This window comes from Gymnogyps californianus, chromosome 7 (genome assembly GCF_018139145.2).
Source record: "Gymnogyps californianus isolate 813 chromosome 7, ASM1813914v2, whole genome shotgun sequence".
NCBI lineage: Eukaryota > Metazoa > Chordata > Aves > Accipitriformes > Cathartidae > Gymnogyps > Gymnogyps californianus.
Window position 1 is genome coordinate 21439364 of NC_059477.1, and position 16540 is coordinate 21455903.

The window sequence follows — 16540 nt, forward strand, 5'->3', positions numbered from 1 at the left end:
AATACCAGCTTTACAGCATTTTCTCTCCCCTCTGCTGACTTCTGCCTCCATCCCCTTGTGCCGTGACTTGTTGCCCTGTTGCTTTTACCAGCACCACCAGGTTGTGCAGTCACAGTATAAATTGGATTGGAGAACTGATCTAGCTTCTTTCAAAAACCAAATATGTATCTTTTTGTGAGGCTTGCTTTTTTTGTTGTTTCGGGTTTTGTTTTGTTTTTTTTTTTAAAGAAAAGATAGATTAGTTTCCAGTTTAGTTCACCATGTGGCTGTACAAGAGGCTGCACCAAAATAACAAGAGATGTGGGGCACTGCTTCCACTGGCACTGCTACTAAAAAAATACGTATCAGATGCCAGACCTTCTTTTTCCTTTTCAGCTAGAATAATTCCATAATTACGAGCTTTCTGGTATGGACTAATTTTGTCACCCTTTTATTCAAACTTTCAAGTTCCACAGGTACTAACTCTGAAATAGATATAACCCTTTCTACAGTGTCTTTCAACGAATGTACGTTTTTCACTTCGAGTATAGATACATAGGTTTCCACAAATTAGGCATCGTGAATTCTTTACTTTTTTAGACAATCTGAATAAACAACTATTTCAGTGTTCTCTAATATGTAGCATAAAGATGAGATAATTTTAAGTGCTGAAGTTAGTTAGGGAATGTGCTCATACCTGCCATGCTTCTTTTGAAATTGCACTCAAAATCTTAGGCAATACACATTCTGCATTTGTAATTTTAATAAGATACAAATGGAAAAATCTTTTTAAATTAACTTGGTTTTGGTGTCTTGTATCAACACCTTAAGAACGTTTCTGCTGTAATGACTTATTCTTTTTTTGATTTGCACTTCAGCCTCAAAATATTTTAAATGTTTTTTCTTAATTTGTCGGTTGTACAAAATCTATAACTGCACATATCTCAGTTTTTTCTTCTTTGTACATCAATTTCAGACTGCTTCCAGATAATTTCTCTCCTTGGCTGAGGTACAAAACCTAGCTGCCTCTCATTTCAAATAGCATCCCTACAGTGCAGAACAAAACTGTGCACGTCCCATTACCTGTGGGTTCATGGACAGAAAGGTTCCTTGAAACAGGCTTTTGCCTTATCTTTCTGAATTTTTCTGGCTCTAAGAGAAAAGCAGTGCTTTCTTCTAGTTCAGCAGGGTTTTGTAATGTAATGTTCCTCCATCACCACTAGTATTGATGCAGGGGTAAAAATATCCTTTTCAAATGGGGAGTAAATGAGCTTTTATATTCCATTCTTTTCATTTTCAGGAGGAAGCTGAAATACAAGCAGAACTTGAACGTTTGGAAAGAGTTAGAAATCTTCACATAAGAGAACTGAAAAGAATAAATAATGAAGATAATTCACAGTAAGAGACTTACTGTCTTAATTTTACAAGTCTATTTTTAAAATTATGCTCTAAAATCACATTTTACCTATAGAGGAGAGGCTCGTTCATAAATTTTTCTTTGGTTCTCTTTGTTTATGTATATATTTTAAACACCAACTTATTTAAACTTAAAAAAATGGCTTTACTTATAATTTGGTAAACTTATTAATGGTTTTATTGAGTACGCAAGAAATAACACATACACAGCTTATAGTGCAGGAGAGCTAAAACTTGCTAGACCATATTACTAGGCTAAAAACAATACTTGTAAGGGAACCTAATGCAATTCACTTAGCTGACGACAATGCAAGAGAATGGTGGGGAGGCTTGATGCAATAGCAGCAATTTTGTGATGCAGTTAAAATTAGTTTTGGTTTTATTGCACTGTAATCTCATTCCTACTAGGTACAGGTACCTAGTAGGAAAAAAAAAAAAAAATGCAAAGTCTTTTGTATTATGTTAAATGTTATTCTGTACTTCAGCTTGCATGGCAATATATCATAATGTTAAATTGTTATTTAATATTAGCTATTACTATGCAGATTTGAAAGTAATAATTACATAACTAAAAAAATTAGTCTGTTTTCCATGATGGTAAATACTAACACTACAGTTTCACCAGCACTTTAAGCTGGCACTGTTGCTTGAAAGAAACTGGTTCTGCCTATCCCTGACTCCTTCATCATGCCCTTGCCCTGTTTCCTTTCACATGCTTGCAATGGCATTTCTTTACTGAACAGACACTGGAAATTGATCCAAGTTAAAACCAGTTCCTGTGGTTTCTTTTTCTGGGTTAATTTTAACCCCGGATCAATTTCCTGGCCTAGTTCTTTGCCCCAATTGCAAAGATGCTTATGCTGCCATGAGGAGAGAGGGCAGTGCAAGGGTGGAATGAACAGCCAGGAAGAAGGAGATGATGGGACTGGGCTTCTTTCTTTCTGCACTAGTAAATGTTTATGAAGCAGTAGCCTTAAGACTTCAGGATTTTATTTTATTTTTTACTTTTTAGACACAATAGAATTATATATAAACTAAGACTTTTAAACATTAAAGCAACAAGATGTGAAATTGTACTTAACTGTTTTAATGGTCCCCATACCTACCCTGCAGGAATACAGAAAATTTTTGTTACCATGAGGCTATAGTGCTAATTGGTAGCGAAATTGGAGTTGTGTTTTGGATATGGAAAATAATGGGTGTTGATGCTTACAATTCGATGGCAGAATATTTTCTTTTAAAAATAAATGTCCTACAACAAATAAACAAGCAGTTCTTTGCAGGTTAAATGATAACCTTTTTTAATCTTCAGTGTTTGCATTAGAAGAGGTTTTTTTTTTTTTTTTTTTAAAAAAAAAGGATCCTTCAATAAGAAGGAATAAATGCCACAGAAAAATGACAGGCTTTGACTGTGTAAATATTGCATATGTGGGGCAAAGAATGTCCAAATTACAGTCCCAGTGGAAAAGGGAGTTACAGGACATGGACAAGGAGAATACTGCAGCTTCACTGCTCATTTTCTGCAGTCAATGTTGACACATTTTATGGTACAGAATGAAAAGCTTTAAACTGTGTGTTCATGTTTTTGTGGGAGTTTAGACTTGAGTATTTACCAAGTGGCCAAGCTGCAGCTTAGACTCATAATATAGAAGACAGAAGCAATGGAGAAGTAATTTAGGTCTGTAGCCCCTGCTGTCTTTCCTAACACGTCTTGGCAACTTGGCCATTTGATAAGGGAGAGGGTTCTGAAGTGAAGCAGCTGTTGGGTCTGGACTCAAACCCTGTTGGGTTTTCAGCTTCCAGCTGTGGTGCAAAGTTGAGCCCTCTTTCTTGTTCTAGCAACATTCCCTTCTATATCCCTTTACCAATGTATGCCCTCTCCAAGCATCCCAAATATAAAGTAGGCAGCAAACTCACCTGTTCAGGGTTCCAGCCTTGACAATGAAGAGTAGGAAATATTGCCCAGTTTAGAGATGGGTAAACTTGTATGTCTGCATGTGTTCTTTACAACTGCACTGGTATAACAGGACAAGTTGAGAGTGTGGGTTAGGGCTTCCCTGTCTGGGTTTAGAGCCCACGTGATGCTGAGGCTACCTGCAAGGTGCAGGTTCTGAGCCACAGAGCCACACAGAATAGCAAAAGCAGCAGTGGAGAGGGAAGGTGGTAAGGTTCACAAGATTGGCCCTACTAGAAGCATACATGTAATAGAAGGACCAAGAAAATACGAATCTAAATTTGTTGAGTGTGGTTTTAAAGAATTGGGCTACTGGTCACATGACATCAATCGCCTAATGATGCTGCCTCTATATTTGTTACTTCTTCTACACTGAGTGCATTACTTATTGTTTATGATTTTTTTTAAATGTCTTTAGCATTGAAATATGTATTTTCATAGTGAGGAAAAGGGAAGTTTTATGTTTAAAAGGGGCACAGTAAGCAAGAATATGCATCTTTCCTCAAATACTTGACTATCTATGACCATACCTCCAAAACTGTAGAGAACATGGAAGGATGGGATGACCTATTGGCAGACTAGCCCTAAACCCTTCCTTAAAGTTTTCTATGCAGTATAATTGGCAGCTGGCCCTAGATTCATGAGCGTAGTTGTCTCATCATTGCACTAGAAATGTGATGAGTATTCACCTCCCTTCCCCCTAGTTGGATGGAAGGATGTATTTTGTCTTCTGCACATTTCAGGAGAGACTATGGTCCTTTTCTCTGTCCTGCAGCATCATTTTGTGTTTGGAAGGAGTGTTTTCTTCTTGCTTTTGATTAGAGTACCAGCAGATATTCAGTCCTTTGGTGTGTTTTCCCCATATTGCTGTTTGTTGTTTGTTAACTTCTTAGTAAAATCCAGTTTGTTAAAAAGAGGCAGGTATGTACAACGGCTCTGGTCATGTTTCATGTGAAATTGGAAGATACCCTCCTCGTCTGTTCCAGAAAACTGAAGTTTGAGACTTCTCTGAAATTTGGCACAATGAAGAGAGAGCTCTTGTATCGCACGTTTAAATTTAAGAGTGCTTTTCTTATCCTCACAAAAATAGAGAAAAATAACAAAAAGTTTGCCAGAATTTACTGGTTTGACAATGGTGTTGTGATAGCATTTGTACACTAAATAGTCAAAAGGTACTGAAATTGGCCATGATGTACAGTTGTGCCATAAGGCTACACATGGTGTAATATTGTTCAGCATATTATATATTGCTAGTAAAAAGAAAGCTCCATTTGAGAAGTAATACTAAGAGGTTTACATTTTAGACTCTATTTGTATACCTCAAATAGAATTAAATGAATTTTTTTTTCTTTCGAGATTTAAAGATCACCCCACGTTGAATGAACGGTATTTGTTACTCCATTTACTTGGCCGTGGTGGCTTCAGTGAAGTATACAAGGTAGAGTGTGTTGGGTCTGCGAAATCTCATGTTTGAGCCACGTACACTTGTATATTTAATTTTCGGGGGGAGGAAGGGGATCCAAATAAGCAGAAGGATTGTAATGTGGTATACTCTTTAAACACTGGTTGAGCAAACTTCGATTAACCTGTGGAGGGAGGTAGCATTACAATAGACTTGTCAATAGACTTGTGAATTACATGCCAATTTTTTTCCTCTCTTTATTGGGTGTTATTTTTATCATCTTTGGTTATAACTTTCCCATATTTGTGGGTTTCTTTTTTAGGCTTTTGATCTTTATGAACAAAGATATGCTGCTGTGAAGATTCACCAGCTTAACAAAAGCTGGAGGGATGAAAAGAAAGAAAACTACCACAAGTAAATATTAATGACTTACGCTTCATATGTTAAATTAAATAGCATTTTATTGATTGTCGAAGGTTAATGTATCCATCTTCTTTTAGACATGCCTGCAGAGAGTATAGAATACACAAAGAACTGGATCACCCACGGATAGTTAAGCTATATGACTACTTCTCCCTGGATACAGATACGTAAGTACATAAAATGATACATGTTCTAGAACTTGGCAAGGATTTTAGTGCTGTATATTAAATAAGCAGAAATGAAGAGTATTTGAACAAAAATAATATGTTCTTGCTTTGAGCCAAAGCATTTAGGGTTTCCTTAAGGGGACTTAAAACCAAAACACACTAGTTGCAGAATTTTGTCTCGGCTAAATATTGCAGGCCTTCTATAAAGTGATGAAAACAGTATTTTGCAACACCTGACTAGCAAGCCCTACAGGATGTCCTGAGGGTGAAAGGGACATGCAGTGCTATAATGTTTTTGGGCAGAGCAAGGGCTGCTGCAGGGCAGCTCCAAAAGGCTGCTGTAGCTTAGACAAGTTTCCAACACTAAATGACATCAGGAGTGTTATTAGCCTAAGTGTAGCCCATGGTCACTGGGCTGCACCTATTTGCATGAAATTGTGTCACATCTTAAGGGATAATGAATATATTTTTCTATTGAGAAACGTGCCTACATAAATAAGGGGTTGTTTTAACTTAACCTCTCGTCAATATGGATGCATTTTCTGTTTTGGTGAGTATTAATGTTCTGATTGGTGTCAGTTTTCATAAGCTAATGGTTATGCCATGTGTTCTATTAACAATTTCATTCATATAGTTTAATATTCAGGCAGCCATGCTTAAACTTGCCAGTATCAAACTAGGTTGTCATATCTCCATTTCTGATTGTGCAGTTTGATACTTTATTTAATTTTGTCTCTCTGAATTATACCCTAGGTTTTGCACGGTGTTAGAATACTGTGAAGGCAATGACTTGGATTTCTATCTCAAGCAACATAAATTGATGTCAGAGAAGGAAGCTAGGTCCATTGTAATGCAAATAGTAAATGCACTACGGTATCTCAATGAGATCAAGCCCCCTATTATACACTATGATCTTAAACCAGGTAAATGAGGAATGTTACAATTGAAAATGTCTCTTTTTTTTTTTTTTTTTAAATCCTTTATTTTGTTTGTAATTCATGCCTGAAAATAACAAAATTATCTTCTGTATGTCAGGCTTATTGTAAACAACTGAAAAAAAGGTGTACTTTTCTTTCTAGTTTTATTGGCCAAATCATCTGTCTTTTCTTTGGAAAAATGTTTGTCATAACTTTTCTACTTTGTATTATTTTGATTTGAATTTGTAGAAGAAAAATCATATAGCACATAGATACATACATTGGTATTTAGTGATATAAACAGATAAGATCATTAGTTGGCTCAGTCCTGCCTGATCATTGTGGAATGCTGATGTGTAAATAATTTTTCCCTTATGTATTTCTTAGCCTGTAAAGGATTGAAATAGGTAATCACTTTCAGCATGCCAGCACAAGCACTTCAAAACAGGACTTTACAGAAGTTTTCTTCACAATGAATAATAAGCACTGTCATAAACGATGTATTCTGTCTTGATTCCATGGCCTTTGTTTTACCACCTTGCATGAATGATGCTTGTATTCTTCATGTACTTTAATCTGCTACACTTCCAAGTGTGGGGTTTGTAATGTAACTCTTAGTTCCAGCCTGTTTGCTTGCTGCTGTGTAATAAATTGTTCATACAGATTTCTCTCATATTATGGAATTGTACAGAATGTATTCTTAGTCTCAGTAGTTTTTATTCTCAGAGGAACTTCATCAAATAACTTTTATATCAAGAAATTATTGTACAACTTTTAACACATGGAGTAAGATTTGTAGTATTGCAGCAATTTCTTCCCACAATTTTGTGGCATATGCAAGCCCTGAATCCTGTAGTGTAGGATTTGTTTTGGGCAGAAAAATATGAAACTTCATTGTAACTGGTATACTGCTACATTTTGGTATACTGCTACGTTTTGGTGTTTCCTTGCTGTCCAGCCAGCTCCCAGCTGAGAGCGCCATTTCAGATGGTGATGATAACCTAGAGAGTTCCTGAGACTGCACTGAAATGTGTCATAGTCAAGTTACTTGAGGATATAAAGATGATGTAAAGTTGTCACCCCTCATAAAGTTAGATGTTCCTGAAAATTGAACCTGGTTTTGAAAATAAAGCATTCTGTTAGCTTTTTTGAGGTAATTTCTTTTTTCCCCTGGATAGGTAATATCCTTCTTGTAGATGGAACAGCATGTGGAGAAATAAAAATCACTGATTTTGGCCTGTCCAAAATAATGGATGATGATAGCTATGGTGTGGATGGAATGGATTTAACTTCACAGGGAGCAGGAACTTACTGGTAATGCCTTGTTTGATTTTGCTGTTTAGACTCTGCGCTATTGTTCAGATTTCATAAATGTTCTCTTATAAAGCCAATTTGGAGAGAGAGCTAGAATTAAAAATATAAACAAAGATTTTTGTGCAGTACTGTGAATGTTGATATTCCCAAATGTTAGAATGGTAACATAACAAGTAAGATAAGAGAGTGTGTGTGTGTGTGTTGTTTATTTTTTTTATATATATATATATATATATAAAAAAAAAAATGTGGAAATGATCACTATGATTTAGAAACATGGTTTCCCTGAAGAAGCAGGTGTTTAATCTTCGGCTGCAGGTGGTTGAAGACGTTTGACAGACCTATGATGATTAAGTGTGGGTGCTTAGTCCTTGGAAATCTTAGAGCAGGGATTACCATCAGGTAATGTCCTTAGGACAAAAGAGTATTTACTCTTCCATCCTAAAGGTTAATGACAGCTCAGCAGCTGTGATTTTTTTTCTGTGTGCACTTGCATGCTTGTCCAAAAACCTCAAGTTTTAGAGCTGCCTACAGAACAGGAATGACAATAAGTATTTCATTGCTTACAGAAGAGCTGTTTAGTCTGGAATGTGCTCTCTAAAGATGCAGCTTCTTCATGGCACAGTAGTTCTTTGAGCCTGGATGCATGGTAGCTGTGTCAGGGTGGGTGGAATAGCCTATACTGGCCAAGTTATTACTTGTGAATTCATTTGCTCTTTCTCTCCTCATTCTGCCTGTAGCAAGATCAGAGTCAGGAGCTGAAATGTAACTCTAAATGGAGAAGCCAGTGTCATGCCCATTTGCTCTGCAACTTTTACCATATTCAGAAGTTGCACGTAATAAAGTTTTTTGCCTTTTCCTTCAGATTTTTTAGAGAAGAAAACACACATACTCTTGCACAAATGCCAATGCGCACGTGCTGTGAAAAGACGATTACTCAAGTTGAAGCATTTTAGAAGTGTTAGGCTTTTGCTGCTTTTTTTAATGCTTTACCTATTTAAACACCAATTTAAATATTTTATTGTAGGAATGTATGTCAAAAAACTTTGGCCTTTGGATTTCATCTAAAATGCCACAGGCAGTAGTGGTGCTGTAAACTAAGAGATCAAAAAAGGTCTGTGACCATTATAGCTTCATGATGAATCTCTGCATTTCTAATTCACACTTTCTCTGAGCCCAGAATCTTCATTAAGAAGGGAAGTATTTTGAGTGAGTTTGAGGTGGGGGGTGAGTCTGTTTAGAGCAGATTGCACAAACTGTCAGCAGCATAGTCCTGGAAGGGATTTCCTCAGTCACTGGGTCTGGTTACCTGCCTTTCCAGGCAGTTAGGTCACATAATCTCTTTTGTAAACTTACAGACATTTTGTATTAAATTTAGTTAGTGTTTTGTCCCCAGTAATCTGATTTGAAGTGTGTTCCATAACCTCAGTTCTCTGATCATTAGAAACCTAATCCTCTAATTTACAGACTGTGTTTATTTGTGGCCAGTTTATACTTGTTTGTTCCTGTGCCAACACTGTCCTCCCTGAAGTAGGTTGTTTCCCTTCTTAGTACTTGCTCCTTCGTGGTTTTATAGCCTTCAGTTTTTTTCCCTGAATTGTAGGCTCTCCATTCTTCAGATCATTTTAGTGGCTTTCTTTGCACTTGCATCACTTTAAGCTCATTTTTCTTGATTGTTGTAATCAGAATTGTACACAAGTATTCCAGAAGAGATTTTGTGATACTGTGTGAAATTCATATTTGTGTTGCATTTTTATCTCATTTTTCTGCTTATTTCCATTTCCACAAATATTTCTTCAAAATTTCTTTTAAAGCCTTATGTGCTGTTGATGAAAGAATGTCTGGTCTGTAGTTGCTCTAATAGTTTTATGCCTTTTTCAATTTTAGATATTACAGTCAATAATACTTAACTGCCCTCATATTGATATGTTTGGGAGATTTTGTTTGGCTTTTTTAAAGGAGGTTCCATTTCACCAGTTCTTTTGTAATTCAGGAATGGCACAGGAACTTCCTCAACTTTCATCTCTCTAAGTATGGCTTCCTGCAGATTATAGGAGTGGAAATAGCAATCACCTTTGTCTCTCATACACCCCTCTGGTTAATGTCATCATTCTTACTAAAAACCTAGGTAAAGGGTCTTTAAGCCATATCTACATTATCTTTGATTCCTAACCAGGCCTTACTGTAAAATGCCCTGTATGACTTTCATCTTTTCTTGCTCTGATAGATGGAGAAGGTTCATATTTAACCTAGGATCTCAATTTAAAAAAAAGTGATAATTAGCGATTTAGGTAAAGAATGTTAGTATTTGTGCTTGCTTGTATGAAATAGACCCTCTATTTCCATGACTGACTACACAAAAAACTGTAATGTCAGTTTTGATGGGTGTGCAAGGTGTTGGAATGCAGATCGTAAGGCAGCTGTACAGTTGTCAAAGGATCAGAGATGTGTACGTGAAGGGTTTGTATAATTTGATATTTGAACAAGTTCTAGTGATGCCATACATCTACTTGCAGACACTGAGATGCATGTTTTGTTTTCCAGGTACTTGCCTCCAGAGTGTTTTGTAGTTGGCAAAGAGCCACCAAAGATTTCTAATAAGGTTGACGTATGGTCAGTTGGAGTAATCTTTTTCCAATGCCTTTATGGTAGAAAGGTAAGGAAAATGTTTGAAAACCTCAAGAGTTTTAGTGTAAATGCCTGTGTGTTGGGTTTGTGTAGCGGGGGAGGTGCTACAGAGGTTGCTCCTGTGAGAAGCTGCTAGAAGCTTCCCTGGCTCCAAACTCGGACCCGCCTCTGGCCAAGGCCGAGCCAATCAGCAATGGCGGTGCCACCTCTGTGATAGCGTATTTAAGAAGGGGAAAAGACTGCTGAGGGGGAGAGTAAAAAGAGAGTGAGTAAGAGGGGGGAGGAGGAGGAGCAAGAAGAAGAGGAGCTACAGTAAAAAGAGAGGAAGAAGATGGAAGAAGAAGAAGAGGACCTCCAGCGAGGAGAGGAGTGGGTTGTGGGAGAAACAGCCATGCAGATGCCGAGGTCAGTGAAGAAGAAGAGGGAGGAGGTGCGCCAGAGCAGAGATTCCCCTGCAGCCCGTGGAGGACCCCACGCCGGAGCAGGTGGCTGGGCCCGGAAAAGGCCGTGACTCCGTGGGAAAGCCCACACTGGAGCAGTTTGCAGAGGACTGCAGTGCGTGGAAGGGACTCGAGTTGGAGAAACTCATGGAGGGCTGACCCCCGTGACAGGGACCCCATGCTGGAGCAGGGGAAGAGTGTGAGGAGGACTCCCCCCGAGGAGGAAGGAGTGGCAGAGACAATGTCTGACGAACTGACCACAGCCCCCATTCCCATCCCCCTGTGCTGCTGGGGGGAGGAGGTAGAGGAATCGGGAGCAAAGCTGAGCCCAGGAATAAAGGAGGGGTGGGGGGAAGGTGTGTTTCTAAGATATGGTTCTGTTTCTCATTATCCTACTCTCATTTGGTTGTTAACAAATTAAATTGGTTTATTTTTCCCCAAAATCGAGTCTGTTTTGCCTGGGACCATAAGTGGTGAGCGATCCCTCCCTGTCCTTGTCTCAACCCAAGAGCTTTTTGTTGTATTTTCTCCTCCCCATCCCGCTGGGGGAGAGGAGTGAGCAAGTGGCTGCGTGGTGCTTTGTTGCCTGCTGGGCTTAAACCATGACAGCCTGTTTCCAGTAGAGTGTGAATTATAGTCATAAAGACATGAATCTACGTGGAAAATTATTTGTGTTACTTTTTGGTGGTGTGCATTGATACTGCAAGAAATGTAGAAAATTTTGACTGAAACTTTTGTATTTACAGAATGGTTAGCAGTTTGTATTAACACTGCAATGACTTACTGCAGCATAAATATTTATGAAATCAAAGTAGCTGGATAACTCTCATGAAGAAAATCATGTGCTTATTTTTCAGCCATTTGGCCACAATCAATCACAGCAAGATATCTTACAAGAAAATACAATATTAAAAGCCACTGAAGTTCAGTTCCCTGTCAAACCTGTTGTAAGCAATGAAGCCAAGGTAACTTTTCGTATGATCTCTGAGTAACAGTTAAAACATTCATCATAAAGGATTCAGCTGTAAAATTGCTGTTAACTTAAGAATGCTGTTGGGATGTAGTAACTAAACGTATAGGAAAACAGAATGGAGAACTAGTATTTTGATGTTTTTATTTAAGCAAACTTACTCTGGGACTTCTCAAAATCATGTACTTCAAAGCGAGACTATATATATATTCCAGAAATATGCAAGTGGTTTTAAAGTAGGCCGCCTCAAAAATTGTCTGCTTTGCTTTTTCCCAGAGGACCTTATGTGTCTCACTCAGACTGTCTCACCAGAAGTTCTTGTGAAATACTTCTGCTAACAGTAACAAGCTCTTTTTGAAAATAGTGAATATTATTCTCTGTAGCCTTATTGGCTTGAAGAACTATTTGACTACCACATATCTGGAGGATATGCCTGCTACCACTCTTTCCCCTTGAAAGGTCGTGGTATGTGTGTATTAACTCAAAGCTGAGTTTAGAAACATAAATTCTTAAGATTAAGAATCTATAAGATATGTTGATGCTCATTCAGGAAGCAAGACTGCCAAAGTAGTTGATCTGCCACAAAGGTGTGGATGGCAATGCTTCCTGTATTTAAAACAACGTGTATTTTGAAACATCTGTAGTATCAAACTCATCTCCACAGAGTAGCTATTCAGAAACAGATTAAGGTGGTTTCCCAAATGATTGCTGCTGTGAGCATCCGTAACACAAATCCAATTCTGTGAATATGGAAGAAGACATTATATATGTGTAACTTGTTCGTAAAACTGTCCCAATTCTTGGAAGACATATTCATGGCCAGATGCAGTAGAGATGTGCTCGTTGAAAAAAATGCCAAGATAGTAGCATGCCTAGTCAAGTTTCAGCAACTAATTAAACATACTTAGATTTGGGACACAAGCTGCAAAAAATTCGGCAATGTTAAGATTTAGCTTCTAAAGATGAAAAGGAAAGGATGCCTATTTCTAGAGGCTGTCACTTCCCAAGAAAATAAGTCTTTTGGGTACATAAACCTGCTGTTAAAATTTGTGGTATATTTCCATTGGTTATATTTTCTAAAAGTAGTGTTAGTGAGCGAGTTGCAGTTAAGGTTATGAAAATTTGGTTGAAGAATTGTAGTTTGTCCTGCGTTTTTTGTTTGGTTTTTTGTTTGCTGTTTTTGTTTTTTCACCCTCATTTGGAAAAATTGTGTCCCTTGAATGCAGTTGACAAATACGCATCATATAACTGATAACATTACATGTTAATAGTTTATATCCCTGTCTTTTAACTTTGCATTTCTTAGTCATTAGTATTTTTTATATAGAGGATGTCAGGAAAGAGTTCAGCATGGAGAACTGGCAACTTATTTTACATTCTCTGTGTATTCCATGTTCTGTTTGTTTGTTTGAATAAAATAAACTTTCAGTGTTCTCCACTCTTATTAACATTGTCACGATAGCTGTAAGAGAGAGGGAGAAATTATTCTCTGGTGGAAATGCTATGAAACAATTTCAGACTAACTTGTAAATTCAGACCATTTATAATGACTGTGTAGAATTCAAATTGTCTTTCAGATTTATAGGCCTGGCAAGTTGGAAGGGAACAGCTTGTAAACTGAAATGCTGATTTGAAAAACACGGAAATGAAATAAATATGGAACCTGAAATGACATTGTTAGTTAGTTTTCAGACTGTAACTGTCCTTTGATCCTCCTCACTTTTTCCTGTTTTGTGCAATGTTCTCCTTTGCATCGCAGTAATGTGTCTACAGTACCACAGAAGCATGAAATATTTTACAAACATTTTACAAACTCTGAGGATGTTGCAAACAACTCCTAATAATTCGTTATGAACGATTCATTGTGAAAAATTTGGTTAAAATCTATAATGTTCAAGAACATGTGAATATATATTAACACATGTGCATGATTTTTATTTTGTACGTTGTTCATGCTGGATATGTAAATGATAGAAGTAAATTCTAGCAGGGTTCTTTGGAACTTGTATCGCAGATTTTTTCCTTTATTCTCCAGTATTTAATTGGAGCAAAGAACAAACAGCTGAACAGATTTATCAAAGAAAAGATATGTAATTCTTTTAAATTAAGTTCTAAATTAAGTAATGATGTGCTAATCAGTTCTGTAGCAATAATAAGGATTTTCTATTATTAAATGTTGAAGCCCAAGCTCTCAGGAGACCAAATGTTCTGTGTATGCTAGACATAAGACTTGACAGAAACTTTCAGCACAAAATGATTGGCATACATTGTATGGACCTAAATGTAGGATAACATAGTGTCTCAAGAACAGTCCTGAAGCTAGCTACAGAATTTTTCAATTGATTAGATATTTTTAAGTGGATGGAATTGAGTTTTTTCTGGGAAAGGAGTTCCAGCTAGGTAGTGGTTTCTTAAATAGTTTATTAGTTACTGAATGCCTATGGAACATGGCAAACACCATCATCAAATTTCACATTTTGCTCTGTGCTGTCATAGCACATGTGGTAATGCCTGCTTTCAAAGGTCATCTGAAGTGCTGAAATTCTGTCCCTGCATCTTCCATCTACTCTTCATCTACCGCACAACTGAATGGTTTTAGAAGCTCCGTGGAACTCCTACTTTTTCAATCCTCTGACATTTGCTTCTGGTTTTTACTAAACTGTTCAGGGATAACACATGCAGAATTCTAATTGTGCGAGATGCTAATGTTTTACTTGTAAATATAGTTCCTAAACATGGAAATACATATTTGAAGTGTGATTATTTGAAGCCAATTAATTTGCTGATTTTTTTTTCCTGCTGTGATGTTACTTTTTTTTATTGGACTCAGTAGTAAAATGTTACACTGTCATTTGAATTGTACATAAGAACAAGAATTTGTTCAGAAACTAGTTTATGCAGGAGGACATGCATATTTGCTTGTAAGCAGAGGTAATTATGTGGAATGGTATTGTAACTTTTTACGTTTCTTTTCTAGGCCTTTATCAGACGCTGTTTAGCATACCGAAAAGAGGATAGATTTGATGTCCACCAGCTGGCTAATGATCCTTACCTTCTCCCTCATATGAGGAGATCAAATTCTTCAGGAAACTTGCATATGACTGGGCTAGCAGCATCCCCTACACCACCTACTTCAAGCATTATTTCGTACTGAAATTTCTCCAGCCGAGGAATGGCATGATACCTTTGTGTAGTTTCCAGATGCAGACTTGAGCTTGAAAGCATTTGAGTGTTTTTACACAGGACAAGTTTGATAACTGTGTTTTCAGACTGAAGTCCTCCTACATAGTGTCATTTGTATGATTGGAATGGATCATGGACTGTGAATAAATGTACCCTTCTGAGAAATACCTTTAAACATTGAAGGATGACACTGCCTGTTACACACTAACAGGTATACTGTGTTTAAGACTGAAGAAAAGGTTTTTAGTTTTTTCTGGGGAACATTGTAAATAATCTTTTTAATACTTAAAGTACATTTGGTTGATACTGGAAAGTTCTAACATGAAGGGTAGTTTTTCATTATTTACATAAAAAAGGGTAGTGAGCAAATTTGAAAACACAGGAAAAATTCCGTGCCTGGTTATAAACTAAACAAACTGCCATCTTTCCAAGACACTGATCTTTTGAAACCAAAGTAAGGAGTGTGAGACGGTCAAAGATATGTTCTGTATCAGATTCCTCAGATAAAATTGTATTTTATTTGGCAACTCGGGCTTGTACCTCCCAAAATGCGGTGTTTCACTGAGTTTAGGTTGGAAGGGTGATATGGAATTCCTGGTACTTAAATAGATTGCTAATTTTGAAATCTGCTCAATTTTGTAAAAATACTATACTTGCTGTGGTATTGAAACTTGTGAAACTTTCCAGACTTCTGATAAAAACAAGCAACAGTATGAAACCAAATGCAAACAGGTCATGTATAATGTTCTATGCAGGAATAATGATAAATTCCCTTCTAGCTCTATTGTAAATTGTTGTACAGATGTCACATTTTCAGTTAAATTTCAGCAACTTACTCCTGTACAAATGTTTAAAGTATGGCTTTTTCTAATTGGATATTGTATTTTTTTTAAGTCTCCCTCAAGGCGCTTTTAATTGCTGCTAAATGACGTTGCTTTTACTTTTGCAAAAGAATCAAATGACCTCCTTAAGGTGCAAGTCAACTGTACGTTATAGAGAGATTAAGAGTAGGTAATTCATTAACAATCAAGGCATGTAAACCAGATCTGTGTTGGCAATATACAGTACAGTTCTTTAAGCCAGTTTATTGCGTTCTCAACCTGTAGAGCGCATTGATACTAGATGTAGAAGTTGCTCATGGTTATTCTCTGTTTCTGGAAGTTCCTATCAACAAGGAAATGTTTCTTGTGGCTTGTACAGATATTTTAAAATGTGAAACATTTTCTAACTGCCTTGTATGGTAGAAACTTACTTTTCAGAACAGTGTATCTCTCTCCTGTTCACCATTCTGTTTACTATCCCATTCTTGATGCTGAATACCTATATGTAATTTTGTCCATGTTGCAGAAAAAGGAGGCTGTATTACCACAGGTTTTCATTTAGTATTGTACAGTTAAACTGTTGCTCTTGTTTCTGATGTTGCAAGCCATTTTGTTTTCATTGTATATAAAGAAACATTAACTGTCTCTTTAAGATGCTGCTGAAATTGTAGAGAATGTAGCCAAAACAGTAATAAACAATGACAGTTGAAATTTCAAGGTTTTCATTGCATGTTTTTGCATTTCAAGGAAGGTCAAATCAGCTAACCATATCACTGAGCTACACTTAGCTATTTAAAGCAAACTCTCTTTAATTACAAACAAAAGGGCAATAATAGAATAATTAATTTAAGTAACATTGGAGGTGAAAGGGGAGGATTCCATGAAACTTAAAACACCTGTCATAATGAAGTAACCAAAACATCATT

At 37.0% G+C, this 16540-nt stretch overlaps 1 protein-coding gene across 2 annotated transcripts in view; it reads left to right on the forward strand.

The window, feature by feature from the left end:
- TLK1 (tousled like kinase 1) overlaps positions 1-16331 on the forward strand; it is a 72021-nt gene extending 55690 nt beyond the window's left edge. For both annotated transcript variants that reach the window (XM_050900015.1, XM_050900016.1), the window contains exons 13-21: positions 1280-1377; positions 4706-4787; positions 5074-5165; positions 5252-5341; positions 6095-6264; positions 7437-7572; positions 10117-10228; positions 11498-11605; positions 14588-16331. In XM_050900015.1, coding sequence (XP_050755972.1) covers positions 1280-1377; positions 4706-4787; positions 5074-5165; positions 5252-5341; positions 6095-6264; positions 7437-7572; positions 10117-10228; positions 11498-11605; positions 14588-14764 — 1065 coding nt within the window. In that variant the 3' untranslated portion in view covers positions 14765-16331. The remainder of the gene's footprint in view (positions 1-1279; positions 1378-4705; positions 4788-5073; positions 5166-5251; positions 5342-6094; positions 6265-7436; positions 7573-10116; positions 10229-11497; positions 11606-14587) is intronic.
- Positions 16332-16540: the final 209 nt, after the last annotated feature.